The sequence below is a fragment of the Xenopus laevis genome, chromosome 3L (genome assembly GCF_017654675.1).
Source record: "Xenopus laevis strain J_2021 chromosome 3L, Xenopus_laevis_v10.1, whole genome shotgun sequence".
In the NCBI taxonomy this organism is placed as follows: Eukaryota; Metazoa; Chordata; class Amphibia; order Anura; family Pipidae; genus Xenopus; species Xenopus laevis.
In genome coordinates, this window is record NC_054375.1 from 149,952,079 (window position 1) to 149,972,022 (window position 19,944).

Below are 19,944 nucleotides of genomic sequence, written 5' to 3' on the forward strand. Positions count from 1 at the left end.
GTGTAAGCTCTGCAGGGCAGGATTCTTTCTTCCAATGGTTCCCAATCCCTGTTCCGTATGTGTCCCTCTGTATATTAGAGTGTAAGCTCTTCAGGACAGGATTCCCTTCTCCCAATGGTTCCCAATCCCTGTATCATATCTTTGCCCCTCTGTATATTAGAGTGTAAGCTCTGCAGGACTGGATTCTCTTCTTCAAATGGTTCCCATTCCCTGTACCGTATCGGTGTCTCTCTGTTTATTAGAGTGTATGTTCCCAATGGTTCCTTATAAGGGTGGGTTACCCAGGAGAAAGCTTAGTGTGATGAAAATATAGAGAGCTGACAGATGCATTTCCCAGGGTGCACTGCACAGCCCCATTGTTATACTGTATTGAATCCTGATTGAGTCAATTTGGGGCGACTGAATAACTGAGCTCTAGGGGACCATCTGGTCCTGTGCCGCACATTCTGCACCAACACTTGATTCTGATTGAGAACAATACAAGCCTGGCTCCATCAGAAGCTTTGGGGCCCCATATAAATTATTTATAAATTTATCACCAGGGTAAAATGAGAAATCTGGAAGGAACACCATCAAACATGGCAACTCTCAACCGTTACTGCCTGAATGTTTTGTCGGATGGTTAGCTGTGCTTATTAATGGAGTGTGTGTATAAAGTGACAAAGGAGCAATGCTACAGAATGATCTGGACCCATAAACCATGTGTTTTAGAAACAGTTTAATTTATGAACTGCTCTTCCCCTCTGCGTCCTGCAGGTGGAATGGACAATGTGCAACTACAATACATTTCAGTCCTAGTTTGCAGGGCAGTCCTGCTCAGAACTTACACATACGTTGGCATTCTCTCGACTAACAGGGGAGTTTAAACAATACAAAAATTGGTGGTGGGGGGGGTTAGAAGACGCACAAGAGTCAAAGATTGCCACAAACAGAGGAAGGTCTAGGTTGAAAGAATTGGTCTCTAACACTCCAAATACTGCTGAACTAATACCTCCTAGTCTCTGCTGGTGATACTGGGAGTTTAAAGATTATTTTAGCTAAGGCTGGAGAGCCCAAGAGACCGCCAGGCATACAGAGACAAAGAGAGACCGCCAGGCATACAGAGACAAAGAGAGACGGCCAGGCATACAGAGACAAAGAGAGACCGCCAGGCATACAGAGACAAAGAGAGACCGCCAGGCATACAGAGACAAAGAGAGACCGCCAGGCATACAGAGACAAAGAGAGACTGCCAGGCATACAGAGACAAAGAGAGACTGCCGGGCATACAGAGACAAAGAGAGACTGCCGGGCATACAGAGACAAAGAGAGACTGCCAGGCATACAGAGACAAAGAGAGACTGCTGGGCATACAGAGACAAAGAGAGACTGCCAGGAAAAAAATCAACATTAAACTGTCCGAGACAACAGAAACAAAACAAAAGAGGAGGATTTGAATTGTTGGGTCCCCTAAATCCAGTTATAATAAATAGACAAAGCATTGGGGTTATTAGGAGTTATATGGTTGGGAGAGCCCCCCTCATCTGTGAGTAATGGAATCTAGCCAGTCCGACTCTTCTCTTCAAACAGCTGTAAGGTTTCTGTAAGGTCTCTCCATGCTTACTTCCCGCTGGGGGGTTTGTAGGGTTCCAAAAGGAGCTTAGAGAAGGTGTTTACGTTTTCTGCCCCTCGAACTTCATGAGGAAGAAGAGGAAGCTTTGCAATGTGGAAATCTTCATAGAGATCCTCCATCTGTTAGGAACAAAATAAGTCATTAGAGGGTGAAATGTGGGTTCCATAGATACTGCCCTATGCCTGTATCACCCTGCAGTGGGAGGGGCAGACTCATGTCCCATAGTTCCCTCCTGTCTGTGTCACTGTATCACCCTGCAGTGGGAGGGACAGACTCGTGTCCCATAGTTCCCTCCTGTCTGTGTCACTGTATCACCCTGCAGTGGGAGGGACAGACTCATGTCCCATAGTTCCCTCCTGTCTGTGTCACTGTATCACCCTGCAGTGGGAGGGACAGACTCATGTCCCATAGTTCCCTCCTGTCTGTGTCACTGTATCACCCTGCAGTGGGAGGGGCAGACTCATGTCCCATAGTTCCCTCCTGTCTGTGTCACTGTATCACCCTGCAGTGGGAGGGACAGACTCACGTCCCATAGTTCCCTCCTGTCTGTGTCACTGTATCACCCTGCAGTGGGAGGGACAGACTCATGTCCCATAGTTCCCTCCTGTCTGTGTCACTGTATCACCCTGCAGTGGGAGGGACAGACTCATGTCCCATAGTTCCCTCCTGTCTGTGTCACTGTATCACCCTGCAGTGGGAGGGACAGACTCATGTCCCATAGTTCCCTCCTGTCTGTGTCACTGTATCACCCTGCAGTGGGAGGGACAGACTCATGTCCCATAGTTCCCTCCTGTCTGTGTCACTGTATCACCCTGCAGTGGGAGGGACAGACTCATGTCCCATAGTTCCCTCCTGTCTGTGTCACTGTATCACCCTGCAGTGGGAGGGACAGACTCATGTCCCATAGTTCCCTCCTGTCTGTGTCACTGTATCACCCTGCAGTGGAGGGACAGACTCATGTCCCATAGTTCCCTCCTGTCTGTGTCACTGTATCACCCTGCAGTGGGAGGGACAGACTCATGTCCCATAGTTCCCTCCTGTCTGTGTCACTGTATCACCCTGCAGTGGGGGGGACAGACTATTTATTCATAGACTGCATAATGTAATTTTAGGAATGGTTTCCCACCTGGTCCAGGTACTTCGATTGGATCTTGTGTCTGGCCTCACACATTCTGCACGGTTTCTCTGGCTCAGGAAATACCAGCTGATTCACTATGATATTGTGAGTGTCTATGCTGCATTTGGCCAACTCCTGGATCAAACGCTCTGTCTCGTACAGCGATAGGAACTCAGCGATACAAACGCAGATGAACGTGGTCTGCTCCTGTGCACAAGAAAAACACTTATTGTAACAGTGACAACAATTTAAAGGGAAAGTCAATGTGTTAATGTGGATGTTATGAGGATAGAAATGAAAGCAAGTGTATAACATTCAGACCCACGTACTTCATGTGCCACTGGCAAAGCTCTCTCTGATTTATATGGAGAAGAACTACAAGCTCTGAATGCTCACCGGATCTTTGAACTGCTCGCTGACGGACCGGATAACCGGAAGGGTCTCCTCTAACTTGGAAGCCAACTGATCCGCATTCATATCACCAAGTCCGAGCATGTTGCACATCTGTAGGAGAGCGGTACAGAATGGGGTCGGGCAGAAAAGGAAAGACAAGGAACTCGTCAGGTAGAAATTAAAAAAAAAGAAATAATTCTTCCTATTTACTAAAGCACCACGGGATGTAAAATCTCTGTATGGAATTTACATGGGAATGTGTCATTTATTTATATTGTTCCACAGCACAGAGATTATACATCATTCACATCAGTCCCTGCCCCAGTGGAGCTTACAATCTAAGGGCTCTCTTAGTTCTATCCAGTAGCCAATCAAACATCTTTCCACTAAGAGAAATGGATGAGCTTCATCTGGATTCCCCCCCCCCAAGTACACGCCCACAACCCGCTCTTTGGGCAGCTCACCTGTGATATAAAAGGGCTGATCTGGTTTTTAATCTGCATGAGCCGCCCCAGGCCTCGCTCTACGATGGTGGGGAAGTTGAGCAGACGCAGCGTGTGTCCAGTGGGAGCCGTGTCAAAGACCACCACAGAGAAATTCATCCCTTTCACCAGCCTGCGGGCACAGTCACATGACTTAAAGGTATTCCGTCATGATTTTTATGATGTAGTTTTTATTTCTAAAGTTTACACTGCAAATAATTCACTCTACAATATAAAATCGAATTCCTGAACCAACAATTATATTTTTTAGTTGTAATATTGGTGTGTAGGTGCATCTCAGGTCATTTTGCCTGGTCATGTGCTTTCAGAAAGAGCCAGTGCTGCACTATGGAACTGCTTTCTGGCAGGCTGTTATTTCTCCTACTCAATGTAACTGAAGGAGTCGCAGTGGGACCTGGATTTTTACTATTGAGTGTTGTTCTTAGATCTACCAGGCAGCTGTTATCTTGTGTTAGGGAGCTGCTATCTGGTTACCTTCCCATTGTTCTGTTGTTAGGCTGCTGGGAGAAGGGAGGGGTGATATCACTCCAACTTGCAGTACAGCAGTAAAGAGTGACTGAAGTTTATCAGAGCACAAGTCACATGACTGGGGGCAGCTGGGAAACTGACAATATGTTTAGCCCTTGTCATCTTTCATAATTAAATATAAACAAATCTGTTTGCTCTTTTGAGAAATTAATTTCAGTACTGGAGCAGCACTATTAACTGATGTGTTTTGAAAAAAACATGTTTTCCCAAGACAGTATCCCTTTAACATGTTAACAAAAATACATCTATGGTTGAGATGGGTAAAATTGTGTGTTCATTTGCTTCCCATATAAGGGGACACTATTCCTACCAACACTTCATGTCCCATAGCTCCCTCCCGTCTGTATCAGCCTGCAGTGCTCACCTCATCACTTCAGCATAACTCATGGCTTCATCAATTCCTGGGAAAGCACTCATTGCTTCCTGCATCATCTTCTTTCCCATACTCAGCATGTTGTCCTCCTCGAACATTTCATCAGGGAGCTCTGCCACCCCCAGACTGGGGTCAATTTCCTGCACAACAAACCCACTCAGGTCAGTGACTGGAATAAAAGAGAACATGTGACATATATCCTCATATGTGGTGATTATTGATGTCAGTTGTGCTACACAACTCACTGACTCATTATAAGGGATAATGTGAGTGTACTGTTCCCTGTATAACTCAGCCTGCAGCCTTGTGTCTTTATATGGTCACAGAACAACCCCTCAGTGACTTCTAATATCCTTATCATTTACAGTAGGGGGTACATTATCCCTTATAATACATGAGTGATACTCAGAGTTCCCTGTATAACTCAGCCTGCAGCCTTGTGCCTTTATATGGTCACAGAACAACCCCTCAGTGACTTCTAATATCCTTATCATTTACAGTAGGGGGTACATTAACCCTTATAATACATGAGTGATACTCAGAGTTCCCTGTATAACTCAGCCTGCAGCCTTGTGCCTTTATATGGTCACAGAACAACCCCTCAGTGACTTCTAATATCCTTATCATTTACAGTAGGGGGTACATTATCCCTTATAATACATGAGTGATACTCAGAGTTCCCTGTATAACTCAGCCTGCAGCCTTGTGCCTTTATATGGTCACAGAACAACCCCTCAGTGACTTCTAATATCCTTATCATTTACAGTAGGGGGTACATTATCCCTTATAATACATGAGTGATACTCAGAGTTCCCTGTATAACTCAGCCTGCAGCCTTGTGTCTTTATATGGTCACAGAACCTCTCAGTGAATTCCAATATCCTTATCATTTACAGTAGGGGGTACATTATGCCTTATAATACATGAGTGATACTCAGAGTTCCCTGTATAACTCAGCTTAGTGCCTTTATATGGTTATATATAAGGGCGATACATTACTCCCTATGTACAATAAATAAAGATAAATAGGCATGCTGCCACAGTTTAACGCAGTCAGCTCTTGGGATCACTCACCATAGCAAAAAGGTTGTCATAGCCACGGACTTTTGTTGGGACCTTAGAGAACTTCTGGTCGAAGGCATCAGAGATATTGTGAGCAGGGTCTGTGGAGATGATGAGAACACTCTCCCGTACCTGTGAAAGCTGTACTGCCAAGCTGCAACTGAAATGGATAGGGATGATAGCTGGGGAATGGGGTAGGACACACAGGAGAGTAAGGCAAGATGAGTAAAAGGGTACAATCACAAAAAACTAGGGATGCACCGAATCCAGGATTCGGTTCGGGATTCGGCCAGGATTCTGCCTTTTTCAGCAGAATTTGGCCGAATCCTTCTGCCTGGCAGAACCGAAACCTAATTTGCATATGCAAATTAGGGGCAGGGAGGGAAATCACGTGACTTTTTGTAACAAAACAAGGAAGTAAAGATGTTTTCATCTTTCCCACCCCTAATTTGCCTTTGCAAATTAGGATTCAGATTCTGTTCAGTATTCGGCCGAATCTTTAACGAATGATTCGGCCAAATCCAAAATAGTGGATTCGGTGCATCCCAAACGTTACGTGGAAGCTTATAAGCTTATATGGATTCTGTAAATTCAGTTCTGCAACCCAATATCCAAGTATAGATGTGATTGGCTCTTTAATATGAACCATAGAGATTCAAAAAGGCACATAACTTTTCTAAAGGGTAACTAATGCCCGTGCTACTAATGGATTATCTTTTATATACACAAGTATGGAACCCGTTATCCAGAATTCTCGGGACCAGGGGCTTTTTGGACAACAGATCATTCCCTAATTTGGATCTTCATACCTTAAGTCTACTAGAAAATCACGTAAACATTAAATAAACCCAATAGGCTGGTTTGGTGTGAGTTCTGATGTCATCAGTTATAAACGAGTTCTGATGTCATTTCTGTCACATGACTCACTGAAATTTGTGTATTAAAATAAAGTACCACCAGTTGTAAAATATGAGGATATATATAGATATATATCGTGTTTTTATAAGGTCATGAAACTCCTCGGTAACTTATAATATCCTTATATTTTACAAGAAAAGGTACTTTATTCACTATATAAACTTGTGGTGGAAGCAGGATGTACAGCATACAGGAAGTGATGTAAAACATTAGTCATCGATGGATGGTTTGTAGCTGAAAGTTCCTTCGTGTATGGACGAGCGTTGTTCAATAAACGATCTGTGGAATGGCTTTGTTTATGGATTCAAAGCAAAGATTAAAGTTGCAACTGCAGTATTAACATGCAGACCCTACATTTGTAGCAGTGTTTTCGCCTCATCAGACAGTAGGAGTGGTGCCAGCATTGTGTCACTGTCTGTAGTATACAATCAGTTTCTCAGGGAAACAATCCTACTTATGAACAGCAGGGGGAGCCCCCGCCTTACTTCCCAGCCATGCAGAACTCAAGCAGCTTTGTTTGTTTCCCTGTAGAGCAGTTGGCGACTGTGTAGAGATTTGTATTGGATTTTATTTTTGCCTTTACATCCCCTTTACTGTTTCCAACTCCAGCTGCAGGGACAAAGATCATGGAGCCAGATTTAAACAGATAAACTGGGATTCTACTTGGAGGATTATTTTGCTGCAGCCACTGGTTCTGCAGAGTTGGAGAAAGTTTGTATTAAACAATACAAAAACTATAAAATCCACATTAGATTACATGACAACGCAGGAGCCAGTGCAGTCTGTATATTCTGATTATTAATCAGTCTTGTGTATCGGCTTCTGGCAGATTATTTGACTTGTGCTGTTTTGATCATTTATGACGATCCCTAAGCAGCCCAGACCACACTGAGCATGTGCACAGTCTTGGTCTGGCAAAGATGTATAACAAAGTTGCAGCTGCATTTTTAACACACAGACTGCATACCCTGCATTTTCACACTTGTAGCAGTGTTTTTGCCTCATCAGACAGTACTAGTGGTGCCAGCATTGTGTCACTGTCTGTAGTATATAGTCAGTTTCTCCTTCCCTGCAGATATATGGATTTATGTCTTGCTATGGCATAATAAACTTCTTTCACATATGAGGTGATAGGGTGATATCCCTGCAGTCAGCACCGATTTATTTCTTAACATAGTTCATATGGTTACAAATGAAGCTTTCAGCAAAGAACGTTCGGTTACTTGGGGATATGTTCTTTGGCTTGTGCTACAATCCTGACGTGCACAAATATCTGTAATTCACACCCACTGCCAGATTTTGTCCCTGAACGACCAACATTTTTAAACTGATCCAATCAATTTTGCGAACGATAAAGTCGAGCTGATCGTTCGTCCGTACACCATCAACCATCCCTTAAGTTACCGATATTATGGGCGAGTTCTGGAACCGGCCGTTTGCCCGTGTATGGCCGCCGTTACTGTTGAATTGTCATTGCCCATTGGTTGCTCTGGGCGGGATCACTAGTAAAGCTTCGTAGCACTTTTTACATAACATGATAAATAAGGGCCTAAGTGTCCTCAGGGGCAGGACTTGGGTTGGCTCATCCGGCCTCTCCCACTGGTTCCGGGGGGAGGGAGTTGTTTGCACTAAGCACTAAACAGTGTGGGAAGTTGTGGGATCTCCAGTAAATGAGAAGAGCTAAAGTCTTGGACTACAGAGAAGCCAGTGACAGTCACAGAGACTTGTTGTTCGCATGATCCAGTCCCTCCTCCTGTGAGTCTAACCGAGTAACCCCGTTCTGAACACATATTTGGTTCAGCCCATTGACATCCCCCTCTCACTTATCCTAAATGAGTTCTTCCCTGCTGACTTGCTCCCGGCCAATATCTCACCTACAGGTCGTCTTGCCCACGCCTCCCTTTCCTCCCACGAAGATCCACCTGAGGGAGCGCTGATCAATCACATTACTCAGAGTCGGCTCTAAAGGCTCCACGTCTGGAGCATCTTCAAACTCATCCTCTGCCGGCGCGGCCATCTTTCACCTTACGCCTCACGTGGCCAGACAGGCTCCACCCCCTCACACAGGCACACTCACAATCCATTGGCTCACCACACCGCCTCTCTGGTTGGCAACAGTGACACCCTTGTTGTTAGGAGCTGCCTAATCACAGTCCCCACCCTCAAACTATCGTATGGGTACTCTGATTTGCGGAAAATGTAGCTGTGCAATTTCCTTATTGGCTGAAGCGTACGCTTATCAATGTCAATGCAACACTCCCACCAAATCTTTCTCCGCCTATCAGAGTGACGCGCGTCAGTATTTGTACCCCATTTGGGCCCCGTTTCTGTCTATCACTTTGCTATTCTCTAATTGGTCGACCTGTGTCCAATACTCCTCGAGTGCCTGTCGCCTTCAATAAACGTAATTTTCCTTGTTTATGCGCCGTAGTATTGCTTGCTTCTGATTGGTGATTACTGTAGGTCTTAGAGACTCCGCCTTAATAGGTTTTTATCGGTCAACGTTATACCAACCCGGCTCAGCAAGTGGCGAATTTCGTCTGTCAGTCACGAACTTTACCCGCCCTCAATTGGGTTCTTCCTGCAAAGAATAACCAGGCGCCATTTTGAAAACAGCGAAACCGTATTTCCCGCCATATTCCTCTCACAGTCACCGACGTTACTTTGCCGAGTGTCTGTAGGGCGTCCCCAAGGCTGCGTTCATGTGGAAAGGAAGCTAGGCCGCTACTGTATTCGTACAGACGTTTCGGCCCCTTGTATTTGCCAAGATGGCGGAGACTCAGTGTGAGGTAACGGAGGAAGACAGTGAGGCTGAAGAGGAGGGAGAAGAGGCAGCGGAAGCCCCTGCGCAGCAGAGAGAAGCTAAAAAGCCGGTGGATATTCCTGTAGCCGGGAAGTATAAAGGCGCCACTGATCGGGGCTCGGTATTGCCACCTCGGGACACTGCTCCTAAACCCCTGAGCACCGGCCTTCTCCCTCCCCCTCCCAGTCTGGCCTCCAAGAGACCCTCTCCGCTTCCAGTATCCGCTACATCCTGCGGGCCCTCGCCTACACCTGTCCCAAGGCCCAGCCCGGCAGCCATGTATCGGGGAGGAGAGCCGCTGTACAGTTCCCCAGTAGCGCCTCCAGCACCGCCTGCCCAGGCCCTATCCAGCGGGATCAACCTGTTCGCTAACGATGGCAGCTTCATGGAGCTTTTTAAGAAGCAGATGGAGGCGAAGGCGGGCGAGGGCAGCAGCAGTGCGGCCAGTTCCGCAGGGGAGGGGCAGAAGAACGCGGAGAAGAGCGCCGAGGCAGAGAAGAGGAGGCCCATTAGCATTGTAAGCTTCCCAGGGCTTCAGTTCACCCTTAAATCTCAGTTACAAGGAGTTGGTTTTTAGGGTCTGGTCACACAAGAAAATTCGGGGAGATTAGTCTCCCCCAGGGGCGGAACTACTGGGGGAGCAGGGGGTGCGAGCGGGCCAGGGCTCAAACCCCCTCAGCGCTCCCGGCAGTCCACGCGCCGCATATTCCCAGCCAGTTCCTGGTGTACGGAGGGGGGCAGGGGGGCCGGCTGCGCGACCTGAGCCAGGGCCCCCCCCTCTAGTTCCGTTTCTGGTCTCCCCAGCAACAAATCTCCTCTTCTTTGGGGGGACAATCTCCCCGAACTGCCTGCCCTCCGCTGGCTAAAAAGAAAATCGCCTGAGGGTTTCTTTGTCCAACTGGCGCTTCGATTTCCAAAGTCACCCGAAGTTGAGGCAACTTCAGAAAATGAACGCCACATGTCCATTCCCCCAGGCGATTTTCATTTTAGCCGGCAGAAGGCGGGGAGATTGTCACCCCAAAGAAGAGGAGATTTCTTGCAGGGGCGACTAATCTCCCCGAATCTGCTCATGTGGCCAGACCCATAGGGTAAGGGCACACCTGGAGATTAGGGGAGATTTAGTCGCCCGGCAACTAATCGCCTCTTCTTTGGGGCGACTAATCTCCCCGAACTGCTTCCCCGTGTCTTCCGTCTGCTTCAATTAAGAAACCCTGCGCCAATGCACTTGCGGCGCTTTGATTTCCAAAGTTTCCTCACGAGTAAACTTGGGCCACGTCGGAAATCGAAGCGCTGGTTGGACAAAGAACCCCAAACATATGTGCAATGTGTCCTCCTATAGAGGGATGGATTCCCTTTTGAAGTTAACTTTCAGTATGTTTTAGAATTACTAATTTTAAGAAACCTTTCCATTGGCCTTCATTTTTTTCTTTAATAGTTTTTTTTAATTGTTTGCCTCCTCCTGAATTCAAGGGGACTCGTCGCCCATAAAATGTATTCCAAATCCTATTTTATCACGTTAGGCAAGAAACTGAACTTCAGTTACACTGTATAAATTATTTGAATCTTGTTTCCTTCAGTCTGGGAATTCATAATTATAACAAGCAGACAGGAGCCATTTTGTAGACACTGTTATTAAGACAAGTCTTGTATCATCTCAGAATCTTGTTTGTGAACCAGAATGGGGGACCTGATGTCCATCCCCATGCCCTGGTTACACAATTAAACGGTTAAAGGATCAGTAACATCAATTTAAAAAAAAAAAAAAAAAAATCGTTAGTATACATTGAAAAAAGAACACCAAGACAAATGAAACTTTAAAATCGCACAGCCTTTATTAAGAAATAACTTGCCGAAACTCTGCTTGCACTCCTCTTCAGAAATCGATCATGCGTGCCTTCCTTATAGGATATAGCCAGGCAGAAGAATTCAACTGCTGCACAATGGGTCGTTGCCTTTTCTGAAGAGGAGCGGAAGTGGAGTTTTGTTAAATTATTTCTTAATAAAGGCTTGGTGTCTTTTTTTCAATGTATACTAACAAATTCTTTTTTTTAAAAATGTTGGTTACTGGTCCTTTAAGAGAAATGTGGTAATCTGGGGAGAGCAGTGACATGTAGGAAGTGCTGAATGGAAAGTGAAAGTAATTGCCTAAGGCATAGAGGAGGGGCAGACAATATTTGATTGACAGCTGAGTTTTAGTTTACAGCAGCTATGAATGCTTTAATAAAATAAAAAAGAATTTGGATTCATGTTAAACTTAAAAAGAAATTTTATTAAACAGCTTTTTATGTCTGGGTGACAGGTCAGGTAACTATTCTATTCAGGCCTCTCATTTATATTCCAGTCCCTTATTCAAATTAATGCATTGTCACTAGGGTAATTTGGACCCAAGCAACCTGAACTGCTGAAATTGCAAACTGGAGAGCTCCTGAATAAAAAGCTGAATAACTTGGAAAAAAACCCCACAAATTATAAAAAATGAAAACCAATTGCAAATTGTTACTCTCTACATCAGGAATCCCCAACCTTTTGAACCCGTGAGCAACAATCAGAAGTAAAAGGAGTTGTGGAGCAACAGTAACATGAGGAATGTTCTTGGGGTGCCAAATAAGGGCTGTGATTGGCCATTTAGTAGCCCCTATGTGGATTGTCAACCTACATTGAGTCTCTGGTTGGCAGTAAATCTGGTTTTTATACAACCAAAACTTGCCTCCAAGCCTGGAATTCAAAAATAAGCACCTGCTTTGAGGCCACTGGGAGCAACATCCAAGGGGTTGGGGAGTAACATGTTGCTCACGAGCTACTGGTTGGGGATCACTGCTCTACATCATACTAAAAGTTAACTCCAAGGTAAACAACGCCTTTAAATGGACACATTGCACTAAAACTCACTGCTCGTCAGTATATCCTGCATGTCTAATCTGGATCCTGTGTTGTCCTGTTTTTTAAATTTGATGTTACTGGTCCTTTAAAGGGCAAGGAAACCCTTTACAACAAGTTTTAAGAATTTTTACGGCGTACCCCACCCCCCGATGTACCGAATCACTTTCTGTATTTTCCCAAAAACTTCTTACGTAGCTATACAATTGAATGCAGTTACTTTCTCAAATTCTGCACTGACACAGGCGCTATATTTTCCGTTCTGATGTAATTCAGATGGCTGCTGTAAACCTAATGCGACTGTGCCAAATACTCTCAGTATTTTTAGTTGTCCCTGTTTCTTTTGTTTCAATATGGCAGCTCAGTAATTCAGGTGCAAACTCTAAACTGTCAACATTTAGTTGATAAATTTCTCGGCAGCATCTCAGGAGTATTAGCAACTATTGTTTCAATTCTTACAGCTGTCTTTAAAGGACTTGTTCACCTTCAAACCCTTTAAACACCTAGTTGTTTTCAGATAGTTCACCAGAAATAAAGACTTTTTCCCAGTACTTTTTATTCGTGACCGTTTTTTATAATATTGAAGTGTAAAGTGTCATTTTTCTAAAGCAGCTCTGGGGGGTAAGGGTCGCCGACCCTGTAAACTGACCTAAATTGATACATTTAGCTGATCCATTTCTTATCTTTGTCCCTGCTGAGCAGAATCTCTGGGTTTCATTACAGACAGCTGTTAGACTTGATACAATAGTTGCTAATACTCCAGAGATGCTGCTGAGAAATGGATCAACTCAATGTTGCAAAAATTGTAACAGTTTAGAATGAATTACTGAGCTGCCAAACTACCAGAGGCAGGAATGTTAAACTGAGATTTTGAAAAAAAACACAAAAAATGGAAAGTAATTTAAAAAAGTCATTGTTTATGGTGAGCAATCTGAAAATAATTGAACTGAAAAAAGTGTTTGGAAGGTGAACAACCCATTAATGAAACCCAGGGATTCTGCTCAGCAGGGACAAATATAGAAATGTATCAATTTAGAATCGTTTACAGGGTCGGCGACCCCCCTTCCCAGAGCTGCTTTAGAAGGTGAAAAATAGAACTCTATAAAATAGAAAGTAATTGGAAAAAGTCTTTATTTCTGGTGAACTCTCTGAAACCAACTGAACCGGAAACCGTGCTGGAAGGTGAACAGCCCCTTTAATAACTGGCTTATGAACCAATTGCTGACACCACTGCTAAGATTGAATCATTTGCTGTATTAGTGGGAGTGTTTTCCTCAGTAGCAGAGCAATGCCAGCGACTAATGTATCCGTTGTAACTGGTGAGATTGGTAAATCTCAGGGAACACGCTCCATAGATGCTGAAGCTTCTGCTGAAATAATGTGACACTTTAGTGGATACAGTTTGCTGAGATGTGAATAAGAACTTGCAGAACATTCACTGCTGCTTATTTGATGTCAGTATTAGTGATGGGCAGGCTGAGCTCGGCACAACACTTGTGGTTCACAGGCAGGTTCAGATTGAGCTCTATTGCCCCTCCTGCCTGCAGCCTTATACTGCAACCTTCTGGTTTTATAGGTAACCGCCCCTTTTGTGACATCATCAGTGGCGCAGGTCTATAAATATAAGGGAGAAGGCAGGTGGTTTGGGTCGGGAGCTGGTTGAGTTTTTGTCTACCCCACATCACTATGCTCAGGGCTGCCTGAGGTTTTACCTGTAAGCTTTTCAGCTGATGCTTCACAATGTGCCGATAGCTCAGTAATGCTGCACTGACTGTACAGTCTCTTCAAAAGGAAAGTTGTATGTGGGGCCCCTCAGCTGGGGGCGCACTATAAAAGGAGAATTCAACCCTTAACTAAAAAAAACCTACACTACGTAGACCCCCCTCCTTCCTCCCCCCCAGCAAAGCTGCTAACCCAGGGAAATGCCCCTAACTTTTTACTTACCCTTCAGTGCAGAGTCAGGTACCACAGTTCACGGCAGCCATCTTCTGGGTCTTCATGTCTTCAGGCGATTCGGAAATTTCCGTCTATTTCGGCACGTGCGCAGTTGTCGCGAATCGGGAAATTGCTCCATCTGCACATGCGTCGCTTCGCCAGTCTCGGATTACCGAAGTCCCGAAAGATGGCTGCCGTGAACTGCGATCCCTGAATCTGCACCGAGGAGTTAAGTAAAAAGTTAGGGGCATTTCCCCAGGGTAGCAGCTAGGCTGGGGAGGAGGAGGGAGGGGGTCTACATGAGGGTAGGTTTATTTATTTTAGTTAAGGGTTGAATTCTCCTTTAAGTGGCAGCAACCTTCAGAAGCATTATGTTCAGTCAAACTGCAATTCACAGGAGGAGGACAACTGTGACATTTATGTTTAGGCAGCCTAGCAATAGGAAACTGGAGAATTTACAATTCTATATTAATAACGCCTGATCCTGTTTGTGGGGTGCTAAGTCTTCCCCCATTTTACAGACTATAGTGTTGCACATTGCAGATATCTAGGCAGGTTAAAGTTGTTGTTCACCTTTAAATTAACTTTTAGTATGATGTAATGAGTGATATTCTAAGACCATTTGCAATTGGTTTTCTTTTTTTATTTGTAGTTTTTTGTTATTTTGCTATTTATTCAGCAGCTCTCCAGTTTGCAGTTTCAACAATTTGGTTGCTAGGGTCTAAATTACCCTAGCAACCATGCATTGATTTGAGTAAGAGACTGGGATATGAATAGGAGAGGCCTGAATAGAAAGATGAGTAATTTAAAGTAGCAATAACAATGCATTCGCAGCCTTATAGAGCATTTGTTTTTTTTTAGATGGGGTCAGTGACCCCCCCATATAAAACCTAGAAAGAGTCAGGAGGAGGAAAATGTCAAAAACTGTAAAAAAAAAAAAAAAAAAAGGCTAATTGAAAAGTTGCTTAGAATTATAAATTTTATAACATATTAAAAGCAGTGAACCACCCCTTTAAGTGCTGCTACTGATTAATGGAAAACTAAATAGCACATACGCTGCAGTAAGAAAGACCACTAGTAATTAATATTGCGCAGAGGTGGCCAGTTACTGCAATTTGATTGGCCCATTACTGTGATTTGTTTGGCCCATATGCCGTAGCCCTATTGTAGGGAACATCCTTTGAATGAAGCAACACATTTCCCCATTGAATGTGCTGGGATCCTTATAAAGCAGTATAACCCCCGGACCCCCTTGTCTTGTTTCTAGAGCAGTGCTGTAGGGGAGTGTCTCGTGCCTGTCTAACCCAGGCCTCCCTTATATTCTGTCATATAGAGGGACACAGAGAGGCTGCAAGGGCTCGTATAACGGTTGCAGTCTTCTGTCCCTTCCACCCCCAGGTGGGCAAGCGTAGAGGAGGGGCAAAGCTGGCCCTGAAGACGGGAATTGTAACCAAGAAGCCAAAGAATGAAGAAGACGAGGTGAGTCCATGTGTTTCTTTCTTTTCTACTATATAGCATTATTTGCCCTTTAATAAACCTCTGAACTCTGCAGAGATCTGTTTAGCTCAAAGCTCTGATTATACAACTTTGTTTTATTTTGCTGGTGAACTCTATTCGGTGTAACATTTGGCCCCATTTAGAGCAAGAGTTCTTAAAATATTTCTCAAAACAATATTTCAGCGAATAAGGCTTGTGCTAAATGCATGTTGCCTGATGTTGCAAAACTTCATTTCACTGTGTTAAAGGAGACATATAGTATAAATGAAACCCCACTAATCTTATAATTCTGTATGGTGCTGGTTTTACTTTTGGCTGTAAATTTATATCGTCTTTAAAAATTGCCCCTTTCATGGAGCTCCCTAGAGATGTTCTCTGGTCCCTGTCTGTGTTTCAAATGAGGGGTGGGCGTGTCCTAATGGTCCCTGTCAGAAGCACAGTAGGATGGGGACAGCCAATCACAGCCCTGCAGGCACACAAGCACAGACATGCTTCAGTTCCCTATCAGGTCCTGCTAGCTGCTGATTGGTTCCTGTCCTACAGTGCAGTGAGCTGAGAGCCGCCGGCTCCCCTGTACAGCCTGGGAAAGGAGGCAGCAGGAAGTGTAACAGATGGGCGGGACTATTAGGGTTTTTGCAGAAATTTTCAATAAAGTAATCAGGTCACAACTTTTTAAAGCACATTCCATCTATAGCTAAAAGAGTTGCACTGGCACATTCTTGTTTTTTACATAATATGTCTCCTTTAGGGCAAAGACTCAGGGAGATTAGTCGCTCATTGACAAATCCCCTCATCTTCAGGACGACTTATCTCTCCGAACTGCCTTCCCGCCAGCTAGAAGGAAAATCGCCAGCGGGATGGCACTGGGAGCCCTTCATTTTTCGAAGTCGCCCGAAGTTTCCTCATGAGGCAACTTTGGAAAACGAAGCACTCTTGAGTGCCATCCCACCGGAGATTTTCATTCTAGCTGGCGGGAAGGCAGTTCGGAGAGATTAGTTGCCCCGAAGAAAAGATTTGTCGCCAGACAACTAATATCCCCAAATCTGACCGTGTGTCTGTGCCCTTAAAGGTAGGGATGAACCAAATTCAGGATTCACCCTTTTTCAGCAGGATTTTGATTCGGCTGAAATCCTTGTGCCTGACTGAAACTAATTCTAATTTGCATATGCAAATTAGGGGCGGGAAGGGGAAATCACAACTTTTTCACAAAACAAGGAAGTAGAACATATTTACCGTCCCTAATTTGCATATGCAAATTTGGATTCAGTTCAATATTTGGCTGAATCTTTCATGAAGGATTTGGGGATTCGGCTGAATCCCAAATAGTGGATTTGGTGCATCCCTAAAGGAAAACTACAGATTTGTTAGCCAGTGTCTACTTTTTCTTATATAATGTGAACTTTTGTTTTGGATGGATGTACATTTTTAGGGCTCTTGTTCTAAAAATGTTTTTTGTATCCTTCGTGAAAGATTCAGACAAATATTGAACCAAATCCTAAAATTAGTGGCAGGAAAGTGGAAAAAATTGTTCTGTGACAGTCATGTGATTTCCATACCGCCCCTAATTTACATATGCTTATTTGGTTCAGCCAGGCACAAGGTTTCAGCCAGATCCTGCTGAAAAATCCCAAACTGAATCCTTATTTTAAACATGACATGCTTTTGGGTTCTGCACTAGTCAAAGGCAACCACAGCCCTTTAGCAGTAAAGATCTGTGTCTCCAAAGATGCCCCAGTAGCTCCCCATCTTCTTTTCTGCTGATTCACTGCACATGCTCTGTGCTGCTGTCACGTACTGAGCTTAGGGACCCACTCACAATATACAGTACACATAGAATAGAAATGTCACAATATAAGGCTGATTAGTAATTAATACAGATAATTACTACATGGCAGCGCAGAAACCAGTGCAATTAGCATCAGAATTTAATAATCAGCAAACCTGTAGCATCAGCTTATATTACAGGGGAGCTCATTATCTGCTGGATAATTAGTGACAAGCCCTAAGCTTAGCTTCTCAACAGCCAATCAGAGCCCACTGAGCATGTGAGTGTCACAGACACTTTCCAAGATGGTGACCCCCTGTGACAAGTTTGAAGTCCTGGATCATTGCTGCTATTGACAAGCTCAAACTTTAGCCTCGTGCAATAAGTTCACTATATAAAATATGCCATTTTTATCCCTATTCATTTTTAGGGTTTAGTTCTCCTTTAAAGTTCACTATCATTTGGTGGATTTTTTCCTGTAACAGCAAAATGACTGATGTGCTGCAAATAAATCTGAAGTCAGAAATTGTTTGTCTGTTTTCTGTGTATCTCCTGGGAATGATGCACCTCGTGAGCCTGATGAAGGATGAGGGTCACCGTATTCATACTGTCTGATCCAGGGATACTAGACTCTACTCTATTCTGTAGTCATCTCATTGATGTTGCTGTGGTTGTGCGAATCATGTTCTGTTCATTTCCCTCAGGTTGTATCAAACAAAGGAGGGGCCTGGGCCCAATACATGGCGGAAGTGAAGAAGTACAAAGCCCACCAGTGCAGTGACGACGACAAAACACGTCCGCTTGTCAAATAATAATAAATCAGAGGGACTGCACAAGCCTTCAGGGCGGCAGATTTGAAGCCACTAAGACGACAGTATCGTTTTTCCCCAACCCTTGCAACTGTCATTTGTGGGCCCATGGTCTAAGGGTTTCCGGCAGACCCCTAGCACCACAGCTCGTCTTGCTTCCCCCACTTTATGCTTTCAGGATACAGAGACTCTTCGTTTTTCCAATAGGGAGAAAGGACCCCCCCCAATAACCTTAAAGTCACAGTACTTGTGATTCCCAAGATGAATCTACTTCTGCCTTTGCCGTTTGTTAAGCAGCAATGAAACCCACTGCCCCCCGATCGTCGCTGCCTCAGTTTGCAGCATAGATATCATCCTCATTTTATTTTTATATTTTTTTTGCGTGTGTGGGGAGGGGGGTTACATATAGTCTTTTCCCCTTTATTTTGTAAAAATGGCAGTGTTCAGATAACATGTAGGATAATGTGCTATTAAACCAATATTACTTAGCACTGAGTTATTTGCTCATTTATGGAACTGCAGCTGAAATTAGCCGCCATCGAGAAGCTCTGAGCTTTGGCCTTACACCTGATGCTTTTCCAGTGGCCATACACAGAAGTGATGTGCGGCTCGAGGATTTCTCAACCCACACCCTAACCCACCCCTCCCGAACCACACCTGGCCCGGGCCCACTCCTGCCCTCTTTTTTTTTTATAAACCCACTCCGCAGTGATGTCACAAGGGGCTGGGCAGGCGTACGTCTATAAATTCCGGCGCCGGAAGCCAGCAGGTCGCGGGAGGTGAGAGCAGGAGAAAAGCTCGAATTTGACCCACCCGCGACCCGAAGATTTTGTGCAGGAGTCGGCCCAAACCCGCGGGTCCCGGGCCGGCCCACACATCACTAATACACAGTGTGTGCATTTTTAATCACTTTCTTAAAGGGATTGTTCACCTTTAAGGCCAGAGACACATGGAGATTCGGGGAGATGGTTGCCTGGCGACAAACTGTCTCTTTGGGCGACTAAACTTCCAGAACTGCCTTCCCGCCGGTTAGAATCTAAATCACCGACAGGATGGCACTCGGAGCTCTTTGTTTTCTGAAGTCGCCCGAAGTTTCCTTGTGCGAGAAGAGGCGACTCCCCCAAATAGCATTGTGTGCCTCTACCCTAAATGCACTTCTAGTTTGACGAAAAGAGTGATACTCTGAGACAATTTTTAATTGGTTTTCATTTCTTATTATTTGTGTTTTTTGTTATTTAGCTTTTTATTCAGCAGCTCTCCAGTTTGCAATTTCAGCAATCTGGTTGCTAGGGTTCAAATGACCCTAGCAACCGTGCATTGATTTGAATTAGAGACTGGAATATGAATAGAAGAGGCCTGAATAGAAGGATGAGTAATAAAAAGTAGCAATAACAATAACTATGTTGCCTTACAGAGCATTTGTTTTTTAAATTGGGGGTCAGTGACCCCCATTCGAAAGTTGGAAAGAGTCAGAAAAAGGCAAATAATTCCAAAACTATAACATATAAATAATGAAAACTAATTGAAAAGTTGCTAACAATCAGCCATTCTATAACATACTAAAAGTTAACTTAAAGGTGAACCACCCCTTTAACCTCAGGCCCTCAGATGTTGCAGGACTACAAATCCCAGCATCCTCCAATACCGAATCATGGCATGCTGGAAGTTGTAGTTCTGTCGGAGGTTAAGAAACTGGGATTTCATGTCTGCAAACAGCCTGATTCCGTATGTGGAAATAAAGACTCAGCAGCC

At 44.4% G+C, this 19,944-nt stretch overlaps 2 protein-coding genes across 3 annotated transcripts; one reads left to right on the plus strand and one right to left on the minus strand.

Annotated features, from left to right (window-relative positions):
- Window positions 1-703: 703 nt before the first annotated feature.
- get3.L (guided entry of tail-anchored proteins factor 3, ATPase L homeolog) lies at window positions 704-8,777 on the minus strand. The gene is made up of 7 exons (XM_018253692.2): window positions 8,381-8,777; window positions 5,601-5,748; window positions 4,518-4,666; window positions 3,587-3,737; window positions 3,126-3,233; window positions 2,739-2,936; window positions 704-1,731 (listed from the first exon to the last, which is right to left on the minus strand). The coding sequence occupies exons 1-7, from the start codon at window positions 8,521-8,523 to the stop codon at window positions 1,600-1,602; spliced, it is 1,029 nt and encodes a 342-aa protein (XP_018109181.1). The 5' UTR covers window positions 8,524-8,777; the 3' UTR covers window positions 704-1,599.
- A 231-nt stretch (window positions 8,778-9,008) lies between these two features.
- Window positions 9,009-18,676, plus strand: trir.L (telomerase RNA component interacting RNase L homeolog). Of its 2 annotated transcripts, none has more exons than XM_018251221.2 (3): window positions 9,009-9,826; window positions 15,497-15,600; window positions 18,088-18,192. In XM_018251221.2, exons 1-2 carry the CDS (start codon window positions 9,275-9,277, stop codon window positions 15,554-15,556), a joined length of 612 nt encoding a protein of 203 aa, XP_018106710.1. In that variant the 5' UTR covers window positions 9,009-9,274; the 3' UTR covers window positions 15,557-15,600; window positions 18,088-18,192.
- Window positions 18,677-19,944: the final 1,268 nt, after the last annotated feature.